Source organism: Theobroma cacao, chromosome 1 (assembly GCF_053813885.1).
Source record: "Theobroma cacao isolate CCN51 chromosome 1, ASM5381388v1, whole genome shotgun sequence".
Classification (NCBI taxonomy): Eukaryota; Viridiplantae; Streptophyta; class Magnoliopsida; order Malvales; family Malvaceae; genus Theobroma; species Theobroma cacao.
Window position 1 is genome coordinate 2,339,140 of NC_142639.1, and position 23,073 is coordinate 2,362,212.

Consider the following 23,073-nt stretch of genomic DNA (forward strand, 5'->3'; position numbering starts at 1 on the left):
TCAAATTATTATTTTTTTTCCCTTGGAATGAACAAAATGAATGATCTTTGCTAACTGAAATTGTTTAGAAGCATGCAAAATCAAATAAGTATTGCTCATCAATCTCCATATTTAAGCAGTTTAAGCCATCCATGAAGATTATAGTCGATGTTGATACAGAGTTTAGAGCTATAACATCGAGAGATAGGCAGGGCCGATGATATTCCCAAAACTAGTAAACCCAGTCCACTTCTGTAGATACTAACTAATAGCCCATGGTTCGCATGTTGGTGAGAGCCAGGAGCCACATAACGAGCCTGCCAAAAACCTAAAGCCCAATGAAATAAACCCATTAAATACAAATAAATCCCGCCAAAATCAGCGTATGGCTAAGCCAGCAGCACCACCAAGACTTTGTTTTACTAGTTCTTTATTAGATATTTATGGAATCATATCTCCTTGTATTTACAATTCAAGAATTACCCAATGTTTTCAGTTTAACCATCAAGAATGTGCGCGTATGGTAGATTTGCTTGGGCGTCAATACATCCAAATGATCCTTCTTAACTTAGATACAGCAGCACCAAATGCTTGATACAATTTGATTTAAAATTAATCAAACCTCATAACTTTTTTCAGAATATAATTCAAGCCCTCGGAGCTAATACAGTAAGACAATGGAATAGATAAATTTATCTAACGATTCTAAGATATACAAATGAAAAGGCCAAATATTTCAATCCACGCTCTTTTCTCTCATCTATTTTTGCCGTAGTCAAACTCTCATGACTGCAAGCAGATTCGATATGGATGGTTAATCAAAAACTAAGGGTGACGTCCAACAGCTTTGCCGCAGAGTAGGACATTGGAGGGAATGTCATATTCGTTAGCAAAACTGCGAACAGGAGTCCAGACCCTCAGGTAAAATTGTTGCCCAAGATACTGCCTTTCCCACATTGCAGACCGCATGTTCCACATGCCCTGGTTGTCCAAGGAGACCAATATGGCGGTCCAAGAATTTGGATATACCTGCCAAAATGTAAATAAAAGAATTAGTAGCAGGAAAAGATCATATACAGAAATGGCCTGAAAGAATGAACTGAGATGACTCAAAGGGGCACTGGAAAAACTGTTATAATGCTAATGAGAGTAGAAGGGGGAAGAATTTAATTGTCTTTCAAGAAATCCAAAGTGAAAACATGAAGACATGGCTCCTAAGTCCTACCAAATATGACAACAGATCAAAGAGCTAACAGTGGTAGTGATAATTAATGTAGAGGCATAACCTCCCAAAATAAAAAGAACATTGTTTGTTTTTGGTCCTTGATGTGGGGGTTACCTGAGTAGTGTGTCTTGTAAGAGCATCGATTAGGTTGTAGGTTCTTCTCTTTTTTGGTGCCCACTGTCCAGAGCCAAAACTGTATAATTGCAATTGGAAAGATAAGAACCTATCCAGCCACAGGAAAAAAAGTAGAAAAAAAAAAAAGAGCAGGACATTGTGTCTCACCCAACAACCCAAAAATCATAACCATCAAGATGCCAAGATTGCATGGTGTTTTCGTTGTTCTGAAAGACAACTTCAATAAAATCATGGAGAGAAGTTGGCACAACGGAGGTAGCTACAGTTGCAGCACCACCTGAAGGGAGGTCCTGAATGGAACTCATGCTAAAAACTCCAGGGATGTTGAAATAATCAGCAAGTTTCAGAGGGGTATCAGGATTAACAAAGGAGACACCATTCACTGTGTAACGCAGCTTTCCATTTATTAAAGATCCCGAGTTGGCCAAGACAATTGTCTTAGTTGTTGTTATCTTCCCATAATGGAATGAACCCTGAGGATTAGGCCTGGCTGCATTTGATGTCAAATTCCACCTTCAAGAAAATGAAGGAAAAAGAATCAAATAAGATCATTTTTACTCTAAATTGGATTCAAGAAAGTAGTGCATCAAATCACACAAGTCATATGATCTTCCATCAACTAGTACCTATATGTTCTTGCCTGCTGCATTGACCAATGATATTGGTATGCAGGAGCAGCTGGCAAGGGTCCAGAAACCGGGGTCTGTGAGTTTGTGTAGTGCAACACTGCAGTTGCAGTCAGAACAGTCTTAGTAAATCTTGTGGATGCAACAATGTAGTAGTCCTTTGGCGGCTGATTCAAGGTTACCAAGACAGTTACAGATTGGCCCACATGTACATCAAGAGAGTCATATAAGTTCTGTATCACGTGAGATCCTTCAACCTCAACTAGCTTCATTGTATGGCCCTGAATCCTGAAGTTCAGTGAGGTGGATAATCCAACATTTGAGATCCTGAACATGTAAGTTTTGCCTGAAACCACCACAAACAAAACTTGTTTGGTAAAGGCATGAAACTTTATTGGAAAAAAAAATTATGAGAAAAGTTCACAACAGAATTGTCTTGAATAAATGACTAAAAATGCTATGAATTAAGCGATGAAACTTGATTGGTAAAAAGATGATAGGGGTCAAAGTTTAGGATGACCTTGCTCTCCACTAAAGGTAGTTTGAGTCTGGCCATTTATCAGGACTCCATCAGGAAAGGGCAGAGATTTTCCTGAGTCTAAAGTTTGCTGCAATGTCTGCCAAAGGGGAAAAAACATATAATGAGTGAAGAACACACGGCAAGAAAGTATTTGGAGCATGGCAAGAAGCCCTTCTATGAAATGCAGCTTTAAAACTTTATTTTTTTTAGCATTCTTGTACACATAGATACTCGTTGCTTTTTACAAATTGCACAATACGACAAGTTCAAGCAGCAGGAACTAAGTTGAGACAGCCACTCAACCCTCTAGTTAGTTTCCGAGTTTTTGTCTAATCTCCAGCATAATCTCAACTCTAAAATGCAGCACAACGATTTTCATAGCAATGTGGGTAAGGGGGAATAATAACAAGAATCAAGCTCTAAATGGCTAATGTAATGCTTTTTGAAGGGAGACTAGATAGAAATTCCAAATAAGAATTGGCTTAAAACATAAAAGCTTAATCATGTGGAGCTGGTCACGTTGACAAATCCCCAGTGAAATTCTTATATCGTGAAAGATTGCCTTGGCATTGCAAGTATGATAATTTGGCAGTTAGTAACGTGCAAGCCTTTTATAAAAGTTATCCAGCTTATTGTTTCTAATTTAGGAACAATGCCAAAAGAAGGGAAAACAGGGGAAGAAGAAAATGGTTTGCAAGTAAAAAGAAAATCTTAACCTTCTGGAGGTAAACGAAAACTGTGCAAACTAACCTTATGGCTGGTCTTGTACCAGTCACCAATAAGTAGAGTGAAATCTCCATCAGGGTTTGCATAAGGGATTGGAATCACACTTCTATGGTATATATTGAGTGCCCCAAATCCTCCAGCAGCTCTGTGCATTAGAGTTGATGGGAAATATGTGTAAGACCCAATCTGATCCTTGGCCTGGAACTTATATGTATAGTTTGAGTTTGGAGGAATAGGGCAATTGGTTCCCAAAACACCATCCTGCCATGAGTTCTTCCTTTGCTTGACGCCATTCCTGTTGTGATTAAAACAAGTCCTCATTATCCCAATGTCAAGATTCTAAAGAGCAGAATCAAGTGAACACAGGAAAATAATGGCAAATTTAGTGTTTAAAATTTCCAAAAGAATCAGTCAATTTTAATACCCAGAAAAGGCAAGATTACAAAAACTTTTGAAGGTTAAACTTCTTACTAATTGAAATACAAGAAAAAAGAAGACCTCCATTAAATGGAACTATGCAACCCCTCGCCCTAATTTAGGCATAGTTTCTTCTACTATTTTTCATTGATATGTTCAAGAAAATTGAAATGAAGTGAATTTACAGGAAGAAGACAAGTCTGGGTTTTTCCATTATTTCCAAGATTCATTGATAGTAAATTAGTTGAGGGTGTGAAAAACAGCAAGGGGAACCAAGATTTCAAGATTTCAATGCAAAGAGAGAGAGAGAGAGAGAGTGAAACCAACCATGTCAACAAGAAAGGCTGGTCAAGCTTGTTAATGAGATTCAAGATGATGTTGTTATTAGTCACCACTTCAAGTTTTGGTCCAGGAAACTGATCATTGATAAGGATAACCTTCCAAAACAAAAATGAAAACTTTTTAGAACCTCAGAACATCCGCATCAAGCACATTACTCCAACACTCAAAAAACAGCTTAATTACCAACCTGCTGGGGAACTCCAAGAAGAGACCGAGTGCCATAAGTGACAGTCCATGTGTAATACAAGTAAGGGTCTTCAGCATTCACCAGGGACACACTCAAAACAGCCAAAACTCCAAAAAGCAAACGGAGCATGACTGCTTTTCCAATATTCTTTTTCCTACCTTGAATGCCACTGAACATAAGCAAACCAAGAATCGTTTAGTTAGTAAACTACAAAACCTGGCAGAATTTATGTATCAGAATACATCACCATCTTGCCTGAAAGAGAAACTTATCTCCCTGGAAAGTGAACTATTTTGAGTTCACAATCTGGAGAAGTACAGACTTCTTATAAGAACCCACGGCGGGAAAAAGCTCCACCAGATATTGGTTGCCTGTCCCTTCTACTGGGTTTTGTTTTTTAAAATGTGAAATTATCGTAACTTTAACACTTCATTTTCTCAAACTATAAAAAAGAAAAAGGAATTTGTTGTTTGATTGCTAAGGTTGTAAGGTTTGACTTAGCTAATATTCGGCGCATTTCACGCGTTTCCGCGTTATGATAATTGCTTCCAGCTTACGTTTATTTCACTCATTCACTCTTTTCTTTTGGAAAAAATAAAAATTTAAAACATTGCCTCCCTGTAATCTCGCCATTGATTATAGCTTTTTCTTTTTCCTTTTTTCTTTTGACCCTGAAGATAAATGAGCTGTATTGTTGGACCTGTTTACCACTATTACTTTGTTCTTTCCCTTTTCCCCCCATTTCCTGGACATTGGAAGTGGGTATTCCCAGAATTTTTCTTCCATTGGCAAAGTAATAGTAGAACAAGTCTGACTTAATTCAATGGAAAAAATTTAACACCATTAGAATCTTCCAACCCTTTGCATTTACTAAATATTAGTAGTACAAAAGATAATGGCATTGGATATGGTTAGCTTTCGAGGTGTTTTATTTTTATGACTGTCACAGGCAGAAATGAATTAAATACTACCCTCACATGCATACCGAAAACCAAGTGGCCCTATCAGAAATTTGTATCTTTAGAACTGACAGTCCATAAATCCTTTTGTTTTTTTTTTTTTCCTATTTTAATGGTGAATGGCAGCCATTAAAATCCAATTTCTGAAGTCACCATCCCATTGATCTGCCTGGGTTAAACAATGGGATAAAAAGAATATGAAATTATTAGGAATGTATTGCTATGTGGAAGTTGGGGGTAATACAGTTAAGCAAGTTGCAAGCTTGGTTGTCTGTTTGCACTTTTTTTAGGGTTGTTGGGGGGTTTTTTCTGGATGTGAGCTGGCTTCTTAAAGCTTGAGCAAGGTGCAGCAGGTTTTTCAGTTCAACCTGCCATATAAATTTTTCTACTTGGGCACATGTGCTCCGCAGCAACCATATCTCCCTAGTCATTGCCTCCATTCTTCTCCCACAACTCAAATAATTATAAATTCAAGAAACTGATAAGGTCGAGTCAACCAAATTTACATGTTAGTAAAAGGTTTTCTTTCTTCAATGTGAGTACTATATTTTATCATGTAAAATATATAACATATACATTATATTTATTCAGCATATATTATTTATTTATTAAGTGAATTACGCAATCTCTCTTTTTTTTATTTCATCATTACTAGTATATATACCTTAAAAACCCAAATTTCGAATTTCAAAAATCCAACTCATAAGTTTAGTTTTAAGATTGATACTCCCTTTGTCTCCTTTTTCTTATTCTTTTTTTTTTTTGGTGATATCTTACAATAATTTTGTTAGTTTTTCTATATTGTAAATTTATTTTTCATATTAGAAAATATTAAACATCTATATTATAAAAAGTTCAATTTTAATATAAAATACATTAAAATTAAAAATTTATTTTATTCTCTATAAACATAAAAAAATTAAATATTTAATGACGGATAAAGTATTTTATTTATATGCCTCATTGGAAGTTAATAATGTACACAAATATTGTACTTCAAGTAGAGCTAGTGTAGGTTAAATAATTAAACCCCAAGTCTCTAGAATATCTTGTGGAAGTAAATAGTTGGGGTTTTTTCTTTTGTGGTCGAAAAAATTATTCGAGTAAATTTATATGGAAAAATAATTAAATAAATACATTTAAGCCATCTATTAATAAACTATAAAATTTAATATATATATATATATATATGCATAAATTATTCTATATAAGTAGAAAAGAGAGAGAGAGAAGAGAGAGAGAGAAAGGAGGAGGGCCTAGTAAATATATGCATAATGAGTTTGTCACGTGAAATGTTGGCTAATGGATTGGAGCATTTGACTCGAGGGTGGGAACCACGCGGGTTTGCCACTGACGCACCGCTCAATCACCATAATGCGAAGTGGTGCAGCCGAATAGGTGTGGGGGAAGACTTGAATGTGAACAAAGCTAGATTTGGCCCAAATTTTGTGGTGATTCCTTGGATTCGACCGTGTCCCACTTTTGTCTATGACTTGTGCCTATACATTCACTTTTGATTATGTTGTCTTGTGTTTAGTTTTTTATTCATACGAAAGGTATTATACCATTGACTATACAATGGTTGCGTGATAATCCTTTCTCAATCATGATTTCGCACTCTTTATTATATTTTAATTTGAAAACTTTTAGATTGAGTAAACACTAAATTCAACCATTCAAAAACTTAAGAGTGGGTATTTAGTTAATTTGATTAGTTTGGTCTTAAAATTTGAAAATCAAATTAATCAAATTTTTATAAGAAAAATAATTGAATTATATCTTAAAATAAAAATAATTGAAACTCATTTATATTTGATGGGTGTGATCTGTTTTTTAATATTTTATATTAGACATAAAATATTAACAATATATATTTAAAATATTCTATATTAATAATATTTTTTTATCAATTTGATTGTAAATTTTAAACATAAAAAATTAATCAAAATAATAAATCAAATCAAATAACTGATTAAATTCAAAACTTATTAAATCGAGTCATTGAATTGATTAAAATTGGTTACTATTCACTCTTATTCAAATCCAACAATGTTGTCAATCTAAGCCCTAAAAGTATCGTCAATTTAAATCGAAGGCTCAATTTTTTTGCATAAACAACAATATTGTCGATTGATGATTGCTAGCATTGTATATTCCCAAAAAATTTAGCCAATAAATGAAAAAAAAAAGGATGACATTGTCCACTTCCAACTCAAAACCAAGATTCCCACTGGTTATTATGCCCTTTCAAAATACAACTAGGTAGCATTAACATTAGTAGGGAGCATCATTGCCCTAGCAATTACACGTCTCTCATTCTTTTGTATTGTACTCCATGTATCACTTGAGAAAATAATCAACAAGACTTAAGCCGCAAAATAAACAAAAGAAAAGATGGGAGTTGAACGTTGTTTTGTTCTGTTCATTATAGTGTTTGGTCGTGAATAAATTAAAGAGGACAAACAGTTGGGTAGCAATTGATCGAGAGTAATAATAATGATGGAAAGCATGAAGGATATCCCCCACTTACACTGCTCCATGCAATTACTTCCCCCACCTGGATTCATCAATGAAATTGAAAATTGATGAAAGAAAAATACAAAGATTATCTTTGAAAATTCTTTATTTGTAAACAGTATCAGTTATCAGTGTATGTACTTATCCTTGTAACTACATAGTCATCATAATTTTTTTTTTTTTTTTTTTTTTTTACAATTTTGCTCTCCTAGTGAGTTTCTTCTTTGTCACTCTGTAGTGAAAAGAAAAGCCCAAAAATAGAGTATTCTTTCAATGGATCAGTCACGGTTTTGAAGGAGACCTGCTCCCAGCTAGAGGCAGGTGTGAGCAGTGAGCAGAAGCCAGCTGGTCTCCAAAATGCTGAGTAACTTGGGCCTACGCGTTTACAATTTACATTATGTTTACAGGCCTCAGGCCTGGCTTGCAGCCTTTTCTCTCTCTACTTAGGAGACCAGATTCCCCTTTGTAAGAAAATTACAAAAAGGATTTCAATGGAAAACTATGAGCTGTTGTATGTCACTCGGAGGAAGAATTTGCCTTTGTGTGCCGTATAAGGATTAAGGAAACTCTCAGTGGAAGCTGCCACGAGAGCTGCATGGCTTCCACGTCTCTCTATACTTCTGCACGTGTAAAACAAACATCTCTTTGTGCTGCACTTTCTTATCAACACCTTAACACTGAAACAATTTACTTTGAAATTTCAAATCATTAAAGAGAGAGAAAAAGGCTTCCATATCTTTCTTTCAGCATTTTTCAGCTTTGTTAGCTTCAATCAGAAGCATGTCTGCCACACCACGATCTGCATTAGGTAAGTTCCACAGCAAGCTTACGATTCTGATAGCTTTCTCTTAATATAACTTATTTTATTGGGGGGCAGATGCTTTCAGAGATATAATTCTATGGAGGAGAAAGAAACTGAGCGCAACTGTCCTCCTCGTTTCAACAGCAACATGGGTATTGCTGGAAGTTTATCAGCTCAATTTTATCACTGTTGCTTCATGGTTGGCCATGTTCATCGTTGCTTCACTGTTCCTTTGGGGAAATGTACTAAGGCTCCTTGGCAAGTAAGATCTTTTCCCTTCTTTCGTCTTCTTCTTTCGTGAAAACAAAAATATGTGGATTAATGTTGATAGTGTGCATTGCCTTGTGGTGTTAGAGAGCCACCAAACTTGTCCGATTTGGAACTCTCGAAGGAAACTGCCTTGGAGATTGAAAACACTTGTCGAACATTTATCGAAGAAGTGATAGGATGGATGTTTCATGTGACTGTTGAGGGGGACTGGTTGGTATTTGCAAGAACAGTCGTTGGGTTGTTGTTACTTTCCTATGTTGGAAGCGATTTGCTAACACTTCTTTACATAGGTAATAATTAAACTAATTGATAATCTCAATAACCATGCCACTCTCCCTTTCTCTTTTTCCTAATGAAACATTCCTCTTCTTCTTGTTTCTTTCTTTTGTTATTCGGTTCTTGCAGGCATTAAGACGGCCATGACAGTTCCTCTGATATATGTGAAGTATGGAGACCAAATAAAGAGGTGTGGGGAGAGGGTGAAGGACCAATTCAGAAGATTGTACGAGATGTTTGATGAGAAGGTGATAAGGAAGATGAAGAGTAAAATTGTCAGAGAAGAGAATAAAGAGAAGAAAGTTGAGTAGTGCCTCTTGGATTTTCTAGGCATGCTATCTGTAATTTTTCTTCTTAACGTTGTCACCCTTCATGCGCCCGTTCTTGATCAGCTCCAATTATTAAACTGGCTTTCCCCCTGTTTTATGAATGAATTTCAAAACTTAAATTTTTTTAAAAAAATTATTAAACTGAATAAGTCCGAAAAGAATATTATGGAATTAGCTTAATTTGTGCTAGTATTACAAATTAAATTAGGAAACGAAGCAAGGATCATAATATTTTTCGGAATTCCATTAAGGGCTAAGCCGAAGCTTTGGCTCAAGCAAGTGATTTTGCTCGACCATTTGAGCTAGCAACCTTTTTGTTGAAACTACTTTAGCCTTCACCCTGGCAGATTGAACATGGCAGGGGCCATAATTTGCCTTCGACTTAATACCAGCTGATGGCTAAAACATGTGACCATTTCCTGTTTACGTACCTTAATTTCCCTTTCCCTGTCATCTTTCACTAGTTTGCTTTGCTCGTTTTTTGTGTTGAGACTCGAGACCTTTGCGTTTTCCTACGTTGACGACAGACCCTGGCAGAGATTTAATTTGCCTTTGATCATAATTAACGTCGTCTACTTCGATATATAAATGTATTATCTTACTTTAATTTCAGAAATATACGTACCAAACAGCTTAGATAGTTTATAAGAACTTATCTGTTGCAGTGTTCTTTTATTGCCCTTACAGAATAGCGGCTTCCAAGGGCTAAACCCAACAAAGGCTTGGGCTAAATCTAATAAAAGAATTTAGGGTAATTTCACGATTCTGTCATTGCATTCGAAGACGTTTGCCAAAAAATTTAAAACTATTTAATAAATGAAACATGGTGGAAAAACTAAACATTAAACAAAATTATTTACAAGGTATAATATAAGGTGAATTCGGATCCTGAAAGGTACTACCCTATAATTTGAGGGTAAAAGCAATATTGGCAGCGATTTCAACTCAAGGTCCAATGGCTAAAGCGTGTTCAATTCTCGTTGTACTATTTCTTTCAACTGCCCCTTTTCTCTAGTATTTTTCTTTTCCTTGTCTGGTTATTTATAATAATGCAATTTGATAAATAATGGAGTAGGTAATAAGGTAGCTATGTATTGAATTAAAGGACCAATCATTTTTCTAATTATAAACAACTCACCCATCAATTTTTCCAGCAAAAATTACAAAATTATTGATTATTTTATCTCAAGACGTTGTTAGTGGGAATTGACTTGTATTTTTAGACGCACCTTTCTCATTTGCTTAGTTTGATGGTTATATATGTGAGAACTTGAGAAACATTTAATTATTTTATGCAAATTGATCAATATTTTTTCCTTTTTATCAGTTAAATCAATAGGAACAAATTAATTTAGTCGCACATGCAATAAACCGTCAAAGATCAAAGAAATTACTTCATATATACAATATGACCATTACTTACATCCACTGCCGTTAATATTACATGACTTTGATATATAAATGTAGTAGTTATGGATAGCTTATAGTTGTTACATGCCAATTGGCAAAGGTGGGTTACCTATACTTACAAGTTTTAATCTAAGACGAAGGAATTGTTAAGTTTGGATGAAACGTAAATTTTCATATATTTTATAATATAAGATTTGTTATATAAAGAAGTCATGACTTTGAATTCGAGGAGCACACCTATGTTTTACCAGTAACAATATAAAGTTACGAAAATATACATACCTATGTTTTGCAAGTAACAATATAAAATTACGAAAATACACATAAAGAAGCTCGAACCAGGAAAAGTTTTCATTAGTTTTGGAACTTTCAATGTAAGAAGAATACTACATCATCGATGACATGCGCACAATCATAGGTCAAGCTATTACAATCAATATATATCTTTTTCCTTTTCGTGTCATGTTTAATTGATAATCTTTGTGTTCATCAATTTTCCCCCTTTTAGAAATACCGTGGTGGTTTCTCCCATTTTCATATGATGTCGTGCTGACTCTTGCACTTAACGGACCAAGATAAGTTTGCTTCTAAACTATAGAAATCAAGTTCGAGTTGTAATTAAATATAGACGGGAAGGTTTCCTAGTAGATACAGTACTGAAGTAAACAGACCAGGTCAAATAAACATATAATCAGTTCCAGGGGAAGGACAGGGCAGATTCCAAGAAGCAAAACTTGTTGGAGTTCAACGTAACTATAAATATATATACACCTTATGTTCTTGTTACAAGTTATGTGTAAAGGGAAAACAAGTTCCTTCGTATGAAAATGAACGCTGCTGCATTACGCGATGCTGGTATGGGGGTTACTCTAGCAACCGCAGTTAACGCATTATTGAGAGCCATAGCAGGAGTAATAACGACAACCAAAAGATTTAAACCCCTTCTCAATCACCTCAACGATACAGTTAACTGGATCACGCCCAGGATCAATGAGATAAGTCGGTCGACAGATTCACAGGAAATCGAAAGGTTGTTGGATCTATTGAATGAAGCCAAGGAAGCTGTTGATAAATGCGCTGGGGTACACTCGTGGAACTATTACAAGAAGTACAAGTTCGCCAAGGAGCTCATCGAACTGGATAATTCTATTCGTACAACGTTGCAAGTCTTCTTCCCGGTTATGATTTTGGGGGATACTAGACAAATTTTGGATGCTGTTGATGAACTGAAGCTAATGTTCTCATTTTTCTTTTATATTATACTTGAAGATTTTCAATCAAGTGCAAGAAATACTAGTGGTGTTATTTTTGATCTGATTCGATCCAATGTTTCATTTGAAAATCTTGGATTAAAGAAAATTGCCCATTCTCAGCCTGCAGGTCAGTTCCTGATCTCTACCTGATCAACTTGCTTATGAGATTTTACCAATATGATTTTGCATGTGCCGCTATCCCTCCCTCGTTTTCGCTCACACTTCTGTTTTGTTGCAGAGATTGTAAACGATATAGCTCTATGGAAGAGAAAGAAGCTGAGCGGAACGCTTCTCTTCTCATCAACTGCAACATGGCTCTTGCAGCAAGTTTATCAATACAACTTCATCACTATTGCTTCATGGGTGGCCATTTTCTTTGTCACTTCATTGTTCATCTGGAGAAACGTAAATCGGTTTCTTGACCGGTGAGTGAATATCGTAGTTGATTTCATATCCGAAATCGAATTCCATTTCTTTTATCTTCCTCTAAATTTTAAATCGGATCAGGGATCGATGGAAACTACTCTTTTTAATCTCAGAGAAGAAGCAACCAAGTCCAGATTGGAGAATATCCGAGAGAAGGTTGCCATGGAGGTTGCAAACGCTTGTCGGGAACTGACTGATCAAATAATAGGATGGATATTTCATGCCACTGATGTTGAGGGAGAATGGTTTGTATTTCCACAAACGGTTGCCCTTTTACTAATTTTCTCCTGCGTTGGAAGCTTCTTTGATCTGCCAACACTTTGTAAAGGTAATAGTACATATAACATCGAAACTTTTCAGAACCTCCATACGTGCTTTTAGCCACCAACCAAAAGCCTCGTTTTCTTTGTTAAACTAATTTTCCTTTTGTTACTGCAGGTGTTATGATGGGTACAACGGTTCCTCCGATGGTTGCGAAGCACGGAGATAAAATGAAGACTTTTGGCAATATGGTGAGGATGCAATCGGGAAGAGTCTGCGAGATGGTCTTGGGGCTGCTGATCGATGCAGTGATTAACAACAGGAAGAAATCAAAGAAACAAAACTGATATTGCTGTTTGTTTCAACACAGGCATATTTGTCTGATCAAAGATCATGAGTTCATCATCAACGCTTTCATCCTTGGTACTGGAATTGGCTTCTATACTTGCAAGTCGCAAATAAATTAGAAAATTCATGGCAACCACGATTGATTTATAGTCATCGTTTTTTGCTGAAGTTGTAAAGCTTATTACTCTTTAATTAGCATTACATCGATCCCCAGGTTTCGGTTTAAAATCTAAACTTCTGTTTGCTGAGAATCATGATTTTGAGATCTCCAAAAAAAGAACAAAACACACATCCTTAACTTCAGAAGATTGAAGAATCGAAACTAATTTAGTTCAACTAAGACAATAGGAAAATGCATACGGTGAAAAGATTGATCAACTTCAACCATAAAAACTTCTATAATTTATAATGAACTGGATGACTAAATTATTATATTATTTTTAGACACTTTGGGACCATTGTAATGGATATTACTTATGCACAAGTTGTATAGACTGAATATGATAACAAGTATTAGTCAAAATAAACAAGTTATTAATAATATTTAGATAGACTAAATATCTTCATATCACCTCTCAGTAATATAAAATACTAAAAAAGTGATCATCCATTTTTCATTAATTTAACATCACATCCTTTGGAGCGAAAATTTGTAATGAAAAAAGTCTTCAATTATTTTGACGGAATAAGTATGTAATAAGAGTTTCTTTTTAAATGATTTTTTCAAATTTAGTTATAATTGTGAAAAAAATTAAAAATATAAATGAACAATTAAAGACGGGATGCATCCGAGCATTTGGTTCATTGATCGGTGCATAATTTCTTTGTTTAAAGAGTAAGGTTTGAACCTCACTTTCTCAATTATAAAAAAAAAATTAAAGCTGAGATTAAGACTTTTTTTTTTTGGTAAACAACTTGGAAAAAAAGAAAGAAAGAGAGAGAAACTCTATGTGCCACAGGCATCTTTGTTACCAATACATACATATGCACATATTTACATAAAAGGCCGTCTAAGGGCTAGACCAAATAAAAGAAATTGGGCTTTAATTAGTAAAACTAGACCCAACTTCGGCTTGGGCTCTATCTACTCAAGAGTATGGGCTTTGTCCCGCTCGATCCAAAATTTGTACTGGGTGTAGTTTGTTTTGTTTATTCTCAATGGGGCCGAACATATAGTACCGGCCGGTATCTAATTCGAGTAAGAAAAGTGAATAAGATATGCTGTTCATAAATGCAGATTAATTTCAATGTAAGCAACTAGGTTTCCATGTAAATTTAAAGATTTAAAATAGTTTTGCTTATCTTTCTGAGATCAGATGTAAACAACATAAGGTGGTGTATAAAGTATGGTGTTGTTTCTTCTATTTAATCTTTTTGTTTCTTCTTGTGCAATTTATTGTATGTGCTTCCCTTAAACTTCAACTTTCATGACAGCAATATGCATGAAGAGCTGGTCGAGTCAGACTCTTACAAAACTGTTTCTAGGTTAACAGGTGTAAGTACAAATTGTCACGTGACAAGAAGACTCCACGGACCCAGCAAATACTATACCAGGTCAATACTTGAGATGTTATTTCCATCTTGAAATGAATATACTTAACCTATCTTGCCACAATATTCCCTATAAAAGTTACCAAGTGAAGCATCAGAGCTTTGCAACCAAAAACTTAAACTTGCTCCTTATAGGAATTTTGCTGCGGTGATGCAGCAATGGCAGCCGGTGTTAGGAACGATGATTTTGGAGCTGCAGCTAGAAAGCTATATGGGGATTTTCTACAAGCACATGATACGACCACTAATTTCATGTCCATCTATGAAATATGTTAACTTACTCCTATCAGTGATTCCAAACATTATGGAAATAATGCAAGTATGCAACTGCATCAAGGACTGATGGCATCTTCAAAGATGATGGCGTAGTTTCCTTGTGCAGCTGAACAATGCAACGTGGCTAGTTCATAACTTTGCAGAGGTCCCTTCGGCAGAGCAGTGGAAGAGGTATATATATATAGCTATCCGCATACAAGGGAAACAGTACTAAGTGGATGCTTCTCTTCAAAGGATCTTCGGGTAAATATATCTTTATCACTCGAGCAAAATTATAGAAGCTACACTGCCACAGTAAAACTTGGTGGTATGGACAACTTCAGTTCCATAAAATAATGAAGTAACATTCAGATTTAACTTGAACATTTAGAGGATTCAACTGTTCAACCAAATAACAGGTCTGTCAACAGGACAGCCCACTGGAGCAAATGGCTTCTACCAGTTCAGAATACCAGAAAGAATACTTTTACTTGGGTTCCCTCAGTAAAATATGATCATACCACCAAAATTGATCATTAGAACGTATATCCACATGATCAAACAAGGTATTTAGCAAAGATACACTGTATTCCTGAAGCTGGAATATCTTATCAGTTTCAATATGCCATAACTTATTATTTTCTACTATTGTATAAACAATGGCCTTCCTACAGTCAAAAATTGAGTTGAAAGGCTGCAGCATTTTAGGCCTGGAGAAAATTGTCTAATGAAGTTTTTGTCTAAATCACCAATAGTCTCTACAAGAACAGTTCCCATCCTCAAAGCAATGGAACCGATTTGAATCCCTTACAGTTATTTTTCTGTCAACAATCTTTGAAATATATTTAATGGCATTATGGCAATCTACACATGTTCTCAAATTCTTGAAAACCTTGATTGGTGTTCCTGGAGGAGTAGCAATAATTCCAAATGCAACCGCTAACTTCTCACTGTGGTATGAGAGGTTTTGCTCCTTCTGCTCCTCCTCCACATCATGCAGCACAAAATTGGTGTTAGGGACATATCCTTCTTCCCTCATTCGCTTTGAAAGTTTAACTAAGAACTCATTTATTTCCTTGGATTTTGGGTGAGTAGTATCTCCCACCAAGAAAACATGTAGCTCTCTCTTGACCTCAATCCAGCTCAAACCTGGTTTCTTTACCACTCCTTTGTCATCCATTTTCTTTCTGATTTTTGCTACTTCATCCCACCTTCCAGCAGTGGCATATATGTTGGCCATAGTAACATAGGTCGCTGGATTTTCAGGCTCTATCTCAAACAATGCTTCAGCTGCTTTTTCTGCCAATTCAAGGTTTCCATGAATTCTACAACCACCAAGTAAGGAAGCCCACAAAAACTTATCTGGTTTCATAGGCATCTTAACGATGATATTCTCAGCTTCCTGAAATCGGCCGGAGCGGGCTAATAAATCAATTATACAAGCATAATGATCAGCAGTATGGGTTAATCCATGTCTGTCCTTTATTGAGTGGAAATATTCTAGCCCTTTATCAACCAATCCAGCATGTGTACAAGCAGAAAGAACCCCAACAAAAGTAATGTGATCAGGTTTGGTTCCAGATTTTAGTAACAACTCGAAGTACTCCAAAGCCTCTTCAGGCTGACCATTCTGAGCATAACCAGTGATCAAAGAAGTCCATGAAACTAGATCAGGCAGAGGCATCCCATTAAACACCCTTTTGGCATTCTCAACATTTCCACACTTGGAGTACATGTGAACAAGAGCACTAGCAGCAAAAGAAAAAGGATTAAAACCAAGCCTTGTCATGCATCCATGAACCTGCTTCCCTATTTCCTCTGCAGCATGATCAGCACACACATTCAAAACCCCAGCAAACGTAAACTCATTAGGTCTTATCCCCGATTTCATCAATTCCGAAAACAATTCAAACCCTTCTTCCCACCTCCCATCCTCAAAATACCTATCAATCATTGCAGTCCAAGACACAATATCTCTATCCACGATCTTATCAAAAACCCGCCTTGCTTCCTCTATACTCCCACATTTCCCATACATATCCATCAAAGCACTCCAAACAACCTCATCTAAATCCAACCCAGCTCGCGTTATACGACCATGAATCTCCTTCCCTGTAGTTAAACACCCCATAGCAGCAGAAGCAGCTATCGCGCTAGACACAGTAAATTTATTCAACTTAGAAACCATGCTCATTTCCTTCATTCTGTAAAGCTCTAAAGCTTCTTTAGGCCTATCAAAACGAACATAACCCGAAATCATCGCGGTCCACGAGAAATTATCTCTTTCAGGCATTTCATCAAACAACTTATTTGCTTCTTTAAGCATTCCCATTTTAGCATACCCAGACATCAAAGTGTTCCAAGAACACAAATCCCTTTCAGTCATTTCATCGAAAACATTCTGGGCATCTGCCAAACTCCCGCACTTGGCGTACATATCTAAAAGACGGTTACAAATAACTAGGCCGGCTGAAAACCCAGAAATTTTTATATGTTGGTGAACTGATTTGCCCTCGTTAAGAGCTCTGTTTTGGCAGCAAAGCTGGATAAGAGTGGAGTAGAGAGAAGCTGGGGGTTTTTCGATTTGATTGAGGATTTGAATAGCTTCTTTTAAGCGTTTCTGGTTGCATAAATTATGTAATTGGTTTATTAGATTGTCTTTGGTGTTTGGTTTGAAAAATGTTTTCCGAGGGGAATGTTTATGAATTTGGGTTTGGGAAGAAAACCAAGAAGCGAATATTGCTCTGTTTTTGTGAAACAAAGATAAAGAATGGGAAATTCTGGAATTTATTGATTTCATTGTTTTAAGAAATTTTCGTGTAAAATGTGGTTTTGGCTATGGTGATGATTTTCTAATTTTAGTGTGAAATTTGAAATCAAGACTTTTATAGAGAGATGGAAGCCTGATTCAAGGTGAATTTGGGCCAAAGCACGAGCAGCAAGCTCAATGTTAAACCCAATCCAAAAGATTGTTTACATTAATATTAATTATAAATACATTTTAATTTACATTTAGTTAAAAATTATTTATTATTATTTTTTTGGGTTCTGTTCTTTCCGTCCATCACATGTTGGGACATGGAAGTTGGAAAAGTAGTTTCACTGTTTCACAGTAAATCTGAAGACGTACGCCTAGGCTTTGTCCTTTTTCTGACTGTGACTAAGGCGTCGGACGCGTTAGTCAAACAACCATTTTAAGAGCTTGAAAGAAGGGAGGCCAGTTTCGTCAACATCAACTCGAGTCTTCACCAGTCTTTAGGTCTCACTATAATTAAAGTAAAGATTCCCGTACCTGAAGGAAATTTCCAGGAGGCAGGAGCTTCTTCATTAAGGAATATGGGGAATATAAAAAAAAAAAAATTCCTTTATTTGGGGATTTCTGTTATGTGGAATTCTTGGCAAGTTCAGATGAAAACATAATATTTCTTGAATTTTGGTTCTTGGGGTTTCCATAAAGATTTCTATGGCAGCAGCTATTCTCGGAGAAGCGGTCTTAGGGGCAGTTTTTGGAGAGCTGCTTAAAGCCGTTGTAGAAGCGAGTAAAACAGCTACCCAGTTCCGTGATGTCTTGGCGGAACTGAAATCCACACTATCATCCATACAGCCAACAATCAACGCCATAGAATCACTCAACATACGTTATGACAGGGAGCACGAGACAAAACCGCTCATGGAAATCATTTCTAGAGGAGAGGAACTTGTCACACAGTGCGTCAAAATCCATAGGTGGAACTTCTCCAAGAAGACTTGTTATACAAACAAACTTCGTGGATTGAAGGAAGAGCTCAAGCACTTCTGTGAGATTAATATGCAAACACAGCAAACAAGAGACATCAAAGAAGTGTTATATAACGTGGAACAACTTGCTGGGGAAGTGAGTAGATTGCGTTCCAAAGAGGTGTCCGATCGCGAGAATGGGACTTTTAGTCAGGTTGCAGTTGTGGGTTCATGCGAACCTCCTAAGCCTCGAGGGGAAGTTGTTGGATTGGATGTGCCCTTGACCGAGCTAAAGATGAAGCTTTTTAAAGATGGGGTGTCGGTCATTGTTGTGTCTGCTCAGGGTGGATCCGGGAAGACAACCTTGGTTCAAGAGCTATGTCGGGATGAAGAAGTCAAAGGTATCATTTCCTGTGCTTAGCTTGTTTATGCTTGATTTTTAGTTCTGGTTCTTGACTGGTTTGATTGTTAGATGCACATCTGTTGATTTGGTTATGTCACAAGTGGAAACCAGAGTGGAATGGCTAGCGTACTTTGAATAAATTTTGGAAGTAGGAGAAAATGTTTCTTTTGAAAATTCATTTGGAATAGTTGTGAATCCTTTGGAAGACATTATTTGTCAAAGCCGATTGAATTAAACACTCTGCCATGTAAGACTTCGAGTGCAGAATAGCTAGGTAACTGTTCAAGCATTTGGTAAAGATATGTTATGAGTAATTTTGATTGTAATTGGAATAATTTCCTTTGTGCGGCCCTTCAACTGGAATTCTACTGAGGCAAGCGATTGAGAAATTTTGGATTCTATTCTACCAAATTCTTATGCATTAAAATCGGGGAATATGTTTGTCACTTGCAAAATGCTATAAAATATGTTTGTCACTTGCAAAATGCTATAAATTATCTTTGAAACTTTGCCAGATTTCTAATGCAATGTTTGAACAGGAAAATTTAAAGAAAACATCTTCTATGTGACTGTTTCAAAGGCACCCAACCTGGAGGTCATTTTGCAGAAATTACTCCGGCTTAAGGATTATAGAATGCCTGAATTTCAGAATGAGGAGGATGCCCTGAACCACTTGGAACAAAACTTCAGGAAAATGGCAACCAATCCCATATTACTCATCCTGGACGATGTTTGGTCTGGATCTGAATCCCTTGTTGAGAAGTTAAAGTTTACATTGCCAGATTACAAGATCTTGCTAACATCAAGATTTGCCTTTCCAAGATTTGATTTTACGTATCGTCTGAAACCATTAAATGATGATGATGCTATGACTCTGTTTCGTCACTTTGCATTCTCGAAAGATGTGGATCCTGACATTTCAGATGATCTCGTGAATAAGGTATTTTTATCAATCTGAAGACTCGTTCTAACTTTCACCCCTTGTATGAAACTTTGAACACTTTCATACTTCACTGTTGATTTGCCACTGTAATTTAGATTAAAGATCGAAAGGTTCAAATCTTTATATTTGTATACCAAGGTCGGTTTAATTAAAGTGTTTTCCTGAACCTCCAAAAAATGACTTTGATGTTGTGTACCGAATTTTAGGTAATGAAAAGCTGTAAGGGACTCCCACTGGCCCTTGACGTGGTTGGTAGATCACTTCGTGGGCAACCTGGTACAATCTGGCGACGTAGAGCGAAGCAGCGGTCTAAAGGAGAATCCATCTTTAATTCTAGCAATGAGCTGCTTTCTTGTCTTCAAAGCAGTTTAGATGCGTTGGATAGTAAGGCAGGAATAAGGGACTGCTACCTGGACCTAGGTTCGTTCCCTGAAGATCACTGGATTCCTGCTACTGCCCTCATTGATATGTGGGTTGAGCAGTACAAACTTGACGAAGATGATGATGCCATTTTCAACCTCCATGAACTCTCTACCAGGAATCTAGTTAATCTTGTAGTCGTGAGGTATGCTAGTCAGTTCTTACTTTCTATCTACTGTAACTTTAGCATCCATGTCCTGCCATTCTCATTTTATTCTCTTCAATCTATCCATATTATAGGGTTTCTCCTGTTGTACCCTATAATTCCATTAATCTGAACGTAAATCAAGCAGGACAGATCTTCAACCTTGCTTCCCTTATCAGATAGGCACTAAGTTATTGTTTGTGGTACATGTTTGAATCTCTACCCAACAGATTTCTTTTTGCTTATTCACCAGGAAAGATGCACGTGAAGCTGATGGCTACTACAAAGAGCACTTTGTCACGCAACATGATCTTCTCAGAGAGCTGGCTATCTATCAGAGCAGCTTGGACCCCGTGGAAAAAAGAAAGAGGTTAATTGTAGAGCTAAGCCGCAACAATTTTCCCAATTGGTGGTTGGAAGAAAAGCAGCAAACTCTTGGTGCCCGCCTTTTGTCTATCTCCACAGGTTGTTATCTCTACCTTCAGACACATGCACACACAATAAGAAATTTAGTCCTTCTACCCTAAGTTCTCGTGCCATTTTTTACCTCATCACAGATGAAACATTCACATTCAGCTGGGGCAACATCCAAGCACCAGAAGTTGAGGTTGTAGTTCTCAATTTTCGGACGAAGAACTACACCTTGCCTGTCTTCATGGAGAAAATGGATAAATTGAAGGTTTTGATAGTCACGAATAGCAGTTTTTACCCAGCTGAATTAAGTAACTTTCTGCTTCTGTCTTCTTTATCGAATCTAAGGAGAATTAGGTTAGAGAAGGTGTCAGTTCCTTCCCTCAGCATGAGCTCTTTACACCTAAAGAATTTGGAAAAAATATCCTTATACATGTGTAATATCGGTCAGGCTTTTGGGAATGGCACTAAGAAGATGTCAGATATTTTTCCGAATCTTTTGGAAATTGACATTGACTATTGTGATGATCTGGTGGAACTGACTGATGGGTTGTGTGATCTTGTTCATCTGATGAAGCTCAGTATCACTAACTGCCACAAGCTTTGTGCCCTGCCTGAAGGCATTGGAAAGCTGGTAAACTTAGAAGTGCTAAGGCTAGCATCCTGTACAGATCTTGTGAGGTTGCCCGAGACCATTGGGAGCTTATCCCAGCTTAATATTTTTGACATTTCCGACTGCCTGAGCATCATCAACATGCCGGTCCAGATTGGGGAACTGCACAATCTAAGGAAGCTCTATATGAGAGGGTGCTCTAGTTGTAACCTACCTCCAACAATCACAAAGCTTCAACGTTTGAAGGATGTCATATGCGATGAGGAGACTGCCTATCAATGGGATTGTTTCAAATCCTATCTCAGCAATCTAAGGGTAACAGTTCATGAAGAAGACATCAACTTGAACTGGCTCCGGACTTGTTTTTAAGATTCCTCTCTTCTCGTGGTGCTGGAATCCCCATTCTTTTCATATATGTTAGTCTCCTTTATGTATTTATCACCACTCATTGAAATTTTGTGGTTAGGTTAGAAGACACTCCCACCAAAAATAAATTTATTTTTATTATTAAAAAAATTAATTGTAGAATATATTTAAAAGGAAAACCCCTTTCGACATCTTTGCCAGAAAATGAACAATAATTTGGAATGCTAAATGAGTTTCAATATGGACAATTAATTTTTTTCTTACTCTAAACTTGTAGTAGTTACATAATACTACCAAGGAACCAAATCTACGTAAAACCTTGAAAGGCACGTGTTACACAAAGTAAAACACCCCATAGCAGCAGAAGCAGCTATCGCGCTAGACACAGTAAATTTATTCAACTTAGAAACCATGCTCATTTCCTTCATTCTGTACAGCTCCAAAGCTTCTTTAGGCCTATCCAAACGAACATAACCCGAAATCATCGCGGTCCACGAGAAATTATCTCTTTCAGGCATTTCATCAAACAACTTATTTGCTTCTTTAAGCATTCCCATTTTAGCACACCCAGACATCAAAGTGTTCCAAGAACACAAATCCCTGTCACTCATTTCATCGAAAACATTCTGGGCATCTGCCAAGCTCCCGCACTTGGCGTACATATCCAAAAGGCGGTTATAAATAACTACGCCGGCTGAAAACCCAGAAATTTTTTTATGTTGGTGAACTGATTTGCCCTCGTTAAGAGCTCTGTTTTGGCAGCAAAGCTGGATAAGAGTGGAGTAGAGAGAAGCTGGGGGTTTCTCGATTTGATTGAGGATTTGAATAGCTTCTTTTAAGAGTTTCTGGTTCCATAAATTATGTAATTGGTTTATTAGATTGTCTTTGGTGTTTGGTTTGAAAAATGTTTTCTGAGGGAAATGTTTATGAATTTAGGTTTGGGAAGAAAACCAAGAAGAGAATATTGCTCTGTTTTTGTGAAACAAAGATAAAGAATTGGAAATTCTGGAATTTATTGATTTCATTGTTTTAAGAAATTTTCGTGTAAAATGTGGTTTCGGCTATGGTGATGATTTTCTACTTTTAGTGTGAAATTTGAAATCAAGACTTTTATAGAGAGATGGAAGCCTGATTCAAGGTGAATTTGGGCCAAAACACGAGCAACAAGCTCAATGTTAAAACCCAATCCAAAAGATTGTTTACATTAATATTAATTATAAATACATTTTAATTTACATTTA

General features: G+C 36.6%; 5 protein-coding genes across 7 annotated transcripts; 3 read left to right on the forward strand and 2 right to left on the reverse strand.

Moving 5' to 3' along the window:
- Window positions 1-507: 507 nt before the first annotated feature.
- SKS17 (SKU5 similar 17) lies at window positions 508-4,569 on the reverse strand. Of its 2 annotated transcripts, XM_007047090.3 has the most exons (9): window positions 4,413-4,569; window positions 4,158-4,326; window positions 3,956-4,065; window positions 3,236-3,506; window positions 2,486-2,582; window positions 1,966-2,311; window positions 1,487-1,852; window positions 1,319-1,397; window positions 508-1,008 (listed from the first exon to the last, which is right to left on the reverse strand). In XM_007047090.3, the coding sequence occupies exons 2-9, from the start codon at window positions 4,284-4,286 to the stop codon at window positions 805-807; spliced, it is 1,602 nt and encodes a 533-aa protein (XP_007047152.3). In that variant the 5' UTR covers window positions 4,287-4,326; window positions 4,413-4,569; the 3' UTR covers window positions 508-804. The 2 variants fall into 2 exon arrangements, with proteins under 2 accessions (XP_007047152.3, XP_088663825.1); XM_088807699.1 differs by lacking the exon at window positions 4,413-4,569 and having other exon boundaries at window positions 508-1,016; window positions 1,329-1,397.
- Window positions 4,570-8,292: 3,723 nt separating this feature from the next.
- RTNLB13 (Reticulan like protein B13) lies at window positions 8,293-9,411 on the forward strand. 2 transcript variants are annotated; one of them, XM_088802846.1, is made up of 4 exons: window positions 8,293-8,441; window positions 8,511-8,697; window positions 8,767-8,995; window positions 9,111-9,411. In XM_088802846.1, the coding sequence occupies exons 2-4, from the start codon at window positions 8,533-8,535 to the stop codon at window positions 9,290-9,292; spliced, it is 576 nt and encodes a 191-aa protein (XP_088658972.1). In that variant the 5' UTR covers window positions 8,293-8,441; window positions 8,511-8,532; the 3' UTR covers window positions 9,293-9,411. The 2 variants fall into 2 exon arrangements, with proteins under 2 accessions (XP_088658972.1, XP_017969501.1); XM_018114012.2 differs by having other exon boundaries at window positions 8,790-8,995.
- Window positions 9,412-11,445: 2,034 nt separating this feature from the next.
- Window positions 11,446-13,217, forward strand: LOC18611071 (uncharacterized). Its single transcript, XM_018121260.2, has 4 exons — window positions 11,446-12,100; window positions 12,212-12,398; window positions 12,513-12,727; window positions 12,838-13,217. Exons 1-4 carry the CDS (start codon window positions 11,542-11,544, stop codon window positions 13,005-13,007), a joined length of 1,131 nt encoding a protein of 376 aa, XP_017976749.2. The 5' UTR covers window positions 11,446-11,541; the 3' UTR covers window positions 13,008-13,217.
- Window positions 13,218-15,407: 2,190 nt separating this feature from the next.
- Window positions 15,408-17,757, reverse strand: LOC18611072 (Pentatricopeptide repeat (PPR) superfamily protein). Its single transcript, XM_007047095.3, has one exon. It carries the CDS (start codon window positions 17,612-17,614, stop codon window positions 15,560-15,562), a length of 2,055 nt encoding a protein of 684 aa, XP_007047157.3. The 5' UTR covers window positions 17,615-17,757; the 3' UTR covers window positions 15,408-15,559.
- A 251-nt stretch (window positions 17,758-18,008) lies between these two features.
- On the forward strand, window positions 18,009-21,939 carry LOC108662621 (putative disease resistance protein At5g66900). Its single transcript, XM_018123945.2, has 5 exons — window positions 18,009-18,932; window positions 19,474-19,874; window positions 20,084-20,442; window positions 20,696-20,907; window positions 21,000-21,939. Exons 1-5 carry the CDS (start codon window positions 18,278-18,280, stop codon window positions 21,833-21,835), a joined length of 2,463 nt encoding a protein of 820 aa, XP_017979434.2. The 5' UTR covers window positions 18,009-18,277; the 3' UTR covers window positions 21,836-21,939.
- The last annotated feature ends 1,134 nt before the right edge of the window (window positions 21,940-23,073 follow it).

What these genes read in the sequence shown, in the direction of transcription:
- SKS17 (XM_007047090.3), bottom strand. Translation starts at nt 4,286, where the DNA reads ATGCTCCGTTTGCTTTTTGGAGTTTTGGCTGTTTTGAGTGTGTCCCTG. An exon ending in CAGCCTTTCTTGTTGACATG is followed by an intron (nt 3,507 to 3,955) that starts GTTGGTTTCACT and finishes TAATCACAACAG; the next exon opens with GAATGGCGTCAAGCAAAGGA. An exon ending in CAGCAGGCAAGAACATATAG is followed by an intron (nt 1,853 to 1,965) that starts GTACTAGTTGAT and finishes ATTTTCTTGAAG; the next exon opens with GTGGAATTTGACATCAAATG.
- RTNLB13 (XM_018114012.2), top strand. Translation starts at nt 8,414, where the DNA reads ATGTCTGCCACACCACGATCTGCATTAG. An exon ending in CACACCACGATCTGCATTAG is followed by an intron (nt 8,442 to 8,510) that starts GTAAGTTCCACA and finishes ATTGGGGGGCAG; the next exon opens with ATGCTTTCAGAGATATAATT. An exon ending in GCTAACACTTCTTTACATAG is followed by an intron (nt 8,996 to 9,110) that starts GTAATAATTAAA and finishes CGGTTCTTGCAG; the next exon opens with GCATTAAGACGGCCATGACA.
- LOC18611071 (XM_018121260.2), top strand. Translation starts at nt 11,542, where the DNA reads ATGAAAATGAACGCTGCTGCATTACGCGATGCTGGTATGGGGGTTACT. An exon ending in GTAAATCGGTTTCTTGACCG is followed by an intron (nt 12,399 to 12,512) that starts GTGAGTGAATAT and finishes TTTTAATCTCAG; the next exon opens with AGAAGAAGCAACCAAGTCCA. An exon ending in TCTGCCAACACTTTGTAAAG is followed by an intron (nt 12,728 to 12,837) that starts GTAATAGTACAT and finishes TTGTTACTGCAG; the next exon opens with GTGTTATGATGGGTACAACG.
- LOC18611072 (XM_007047095.3), bottom strand. Translation starts at nt 17,614, where the DNA reads ATGAAATCAATAAATTCCAGAATTTCCCATTCTTTATCTTTGTTTCAC.
- LOC108662621 (XM_018123945.2), top strand. Translation starts at nt 18,278, where the DNA reads ATGGCAGCAGCTATTCTCGGAGAAGCGGTCTTAGGGGCAGTTTTTGGA. An exon ending in TCGGGATGAAGAAGTCAAAG is followed by an intron (nt 18,933 to 19,473) that starts GTATCATTTCCT and finishes ATGTTTGAACAG; the next exon opens with GAAAATTTAAAGAAAACATC. An exon ending in CAGATGATCTCGTGAATAAG is followed by an intron (nt 19,875 to 20,083) that starts GTATTTTTATCA and finishes ACCGAATTTTAG; the next exon opens with GTAATGAAAAGCTGTAAGGG.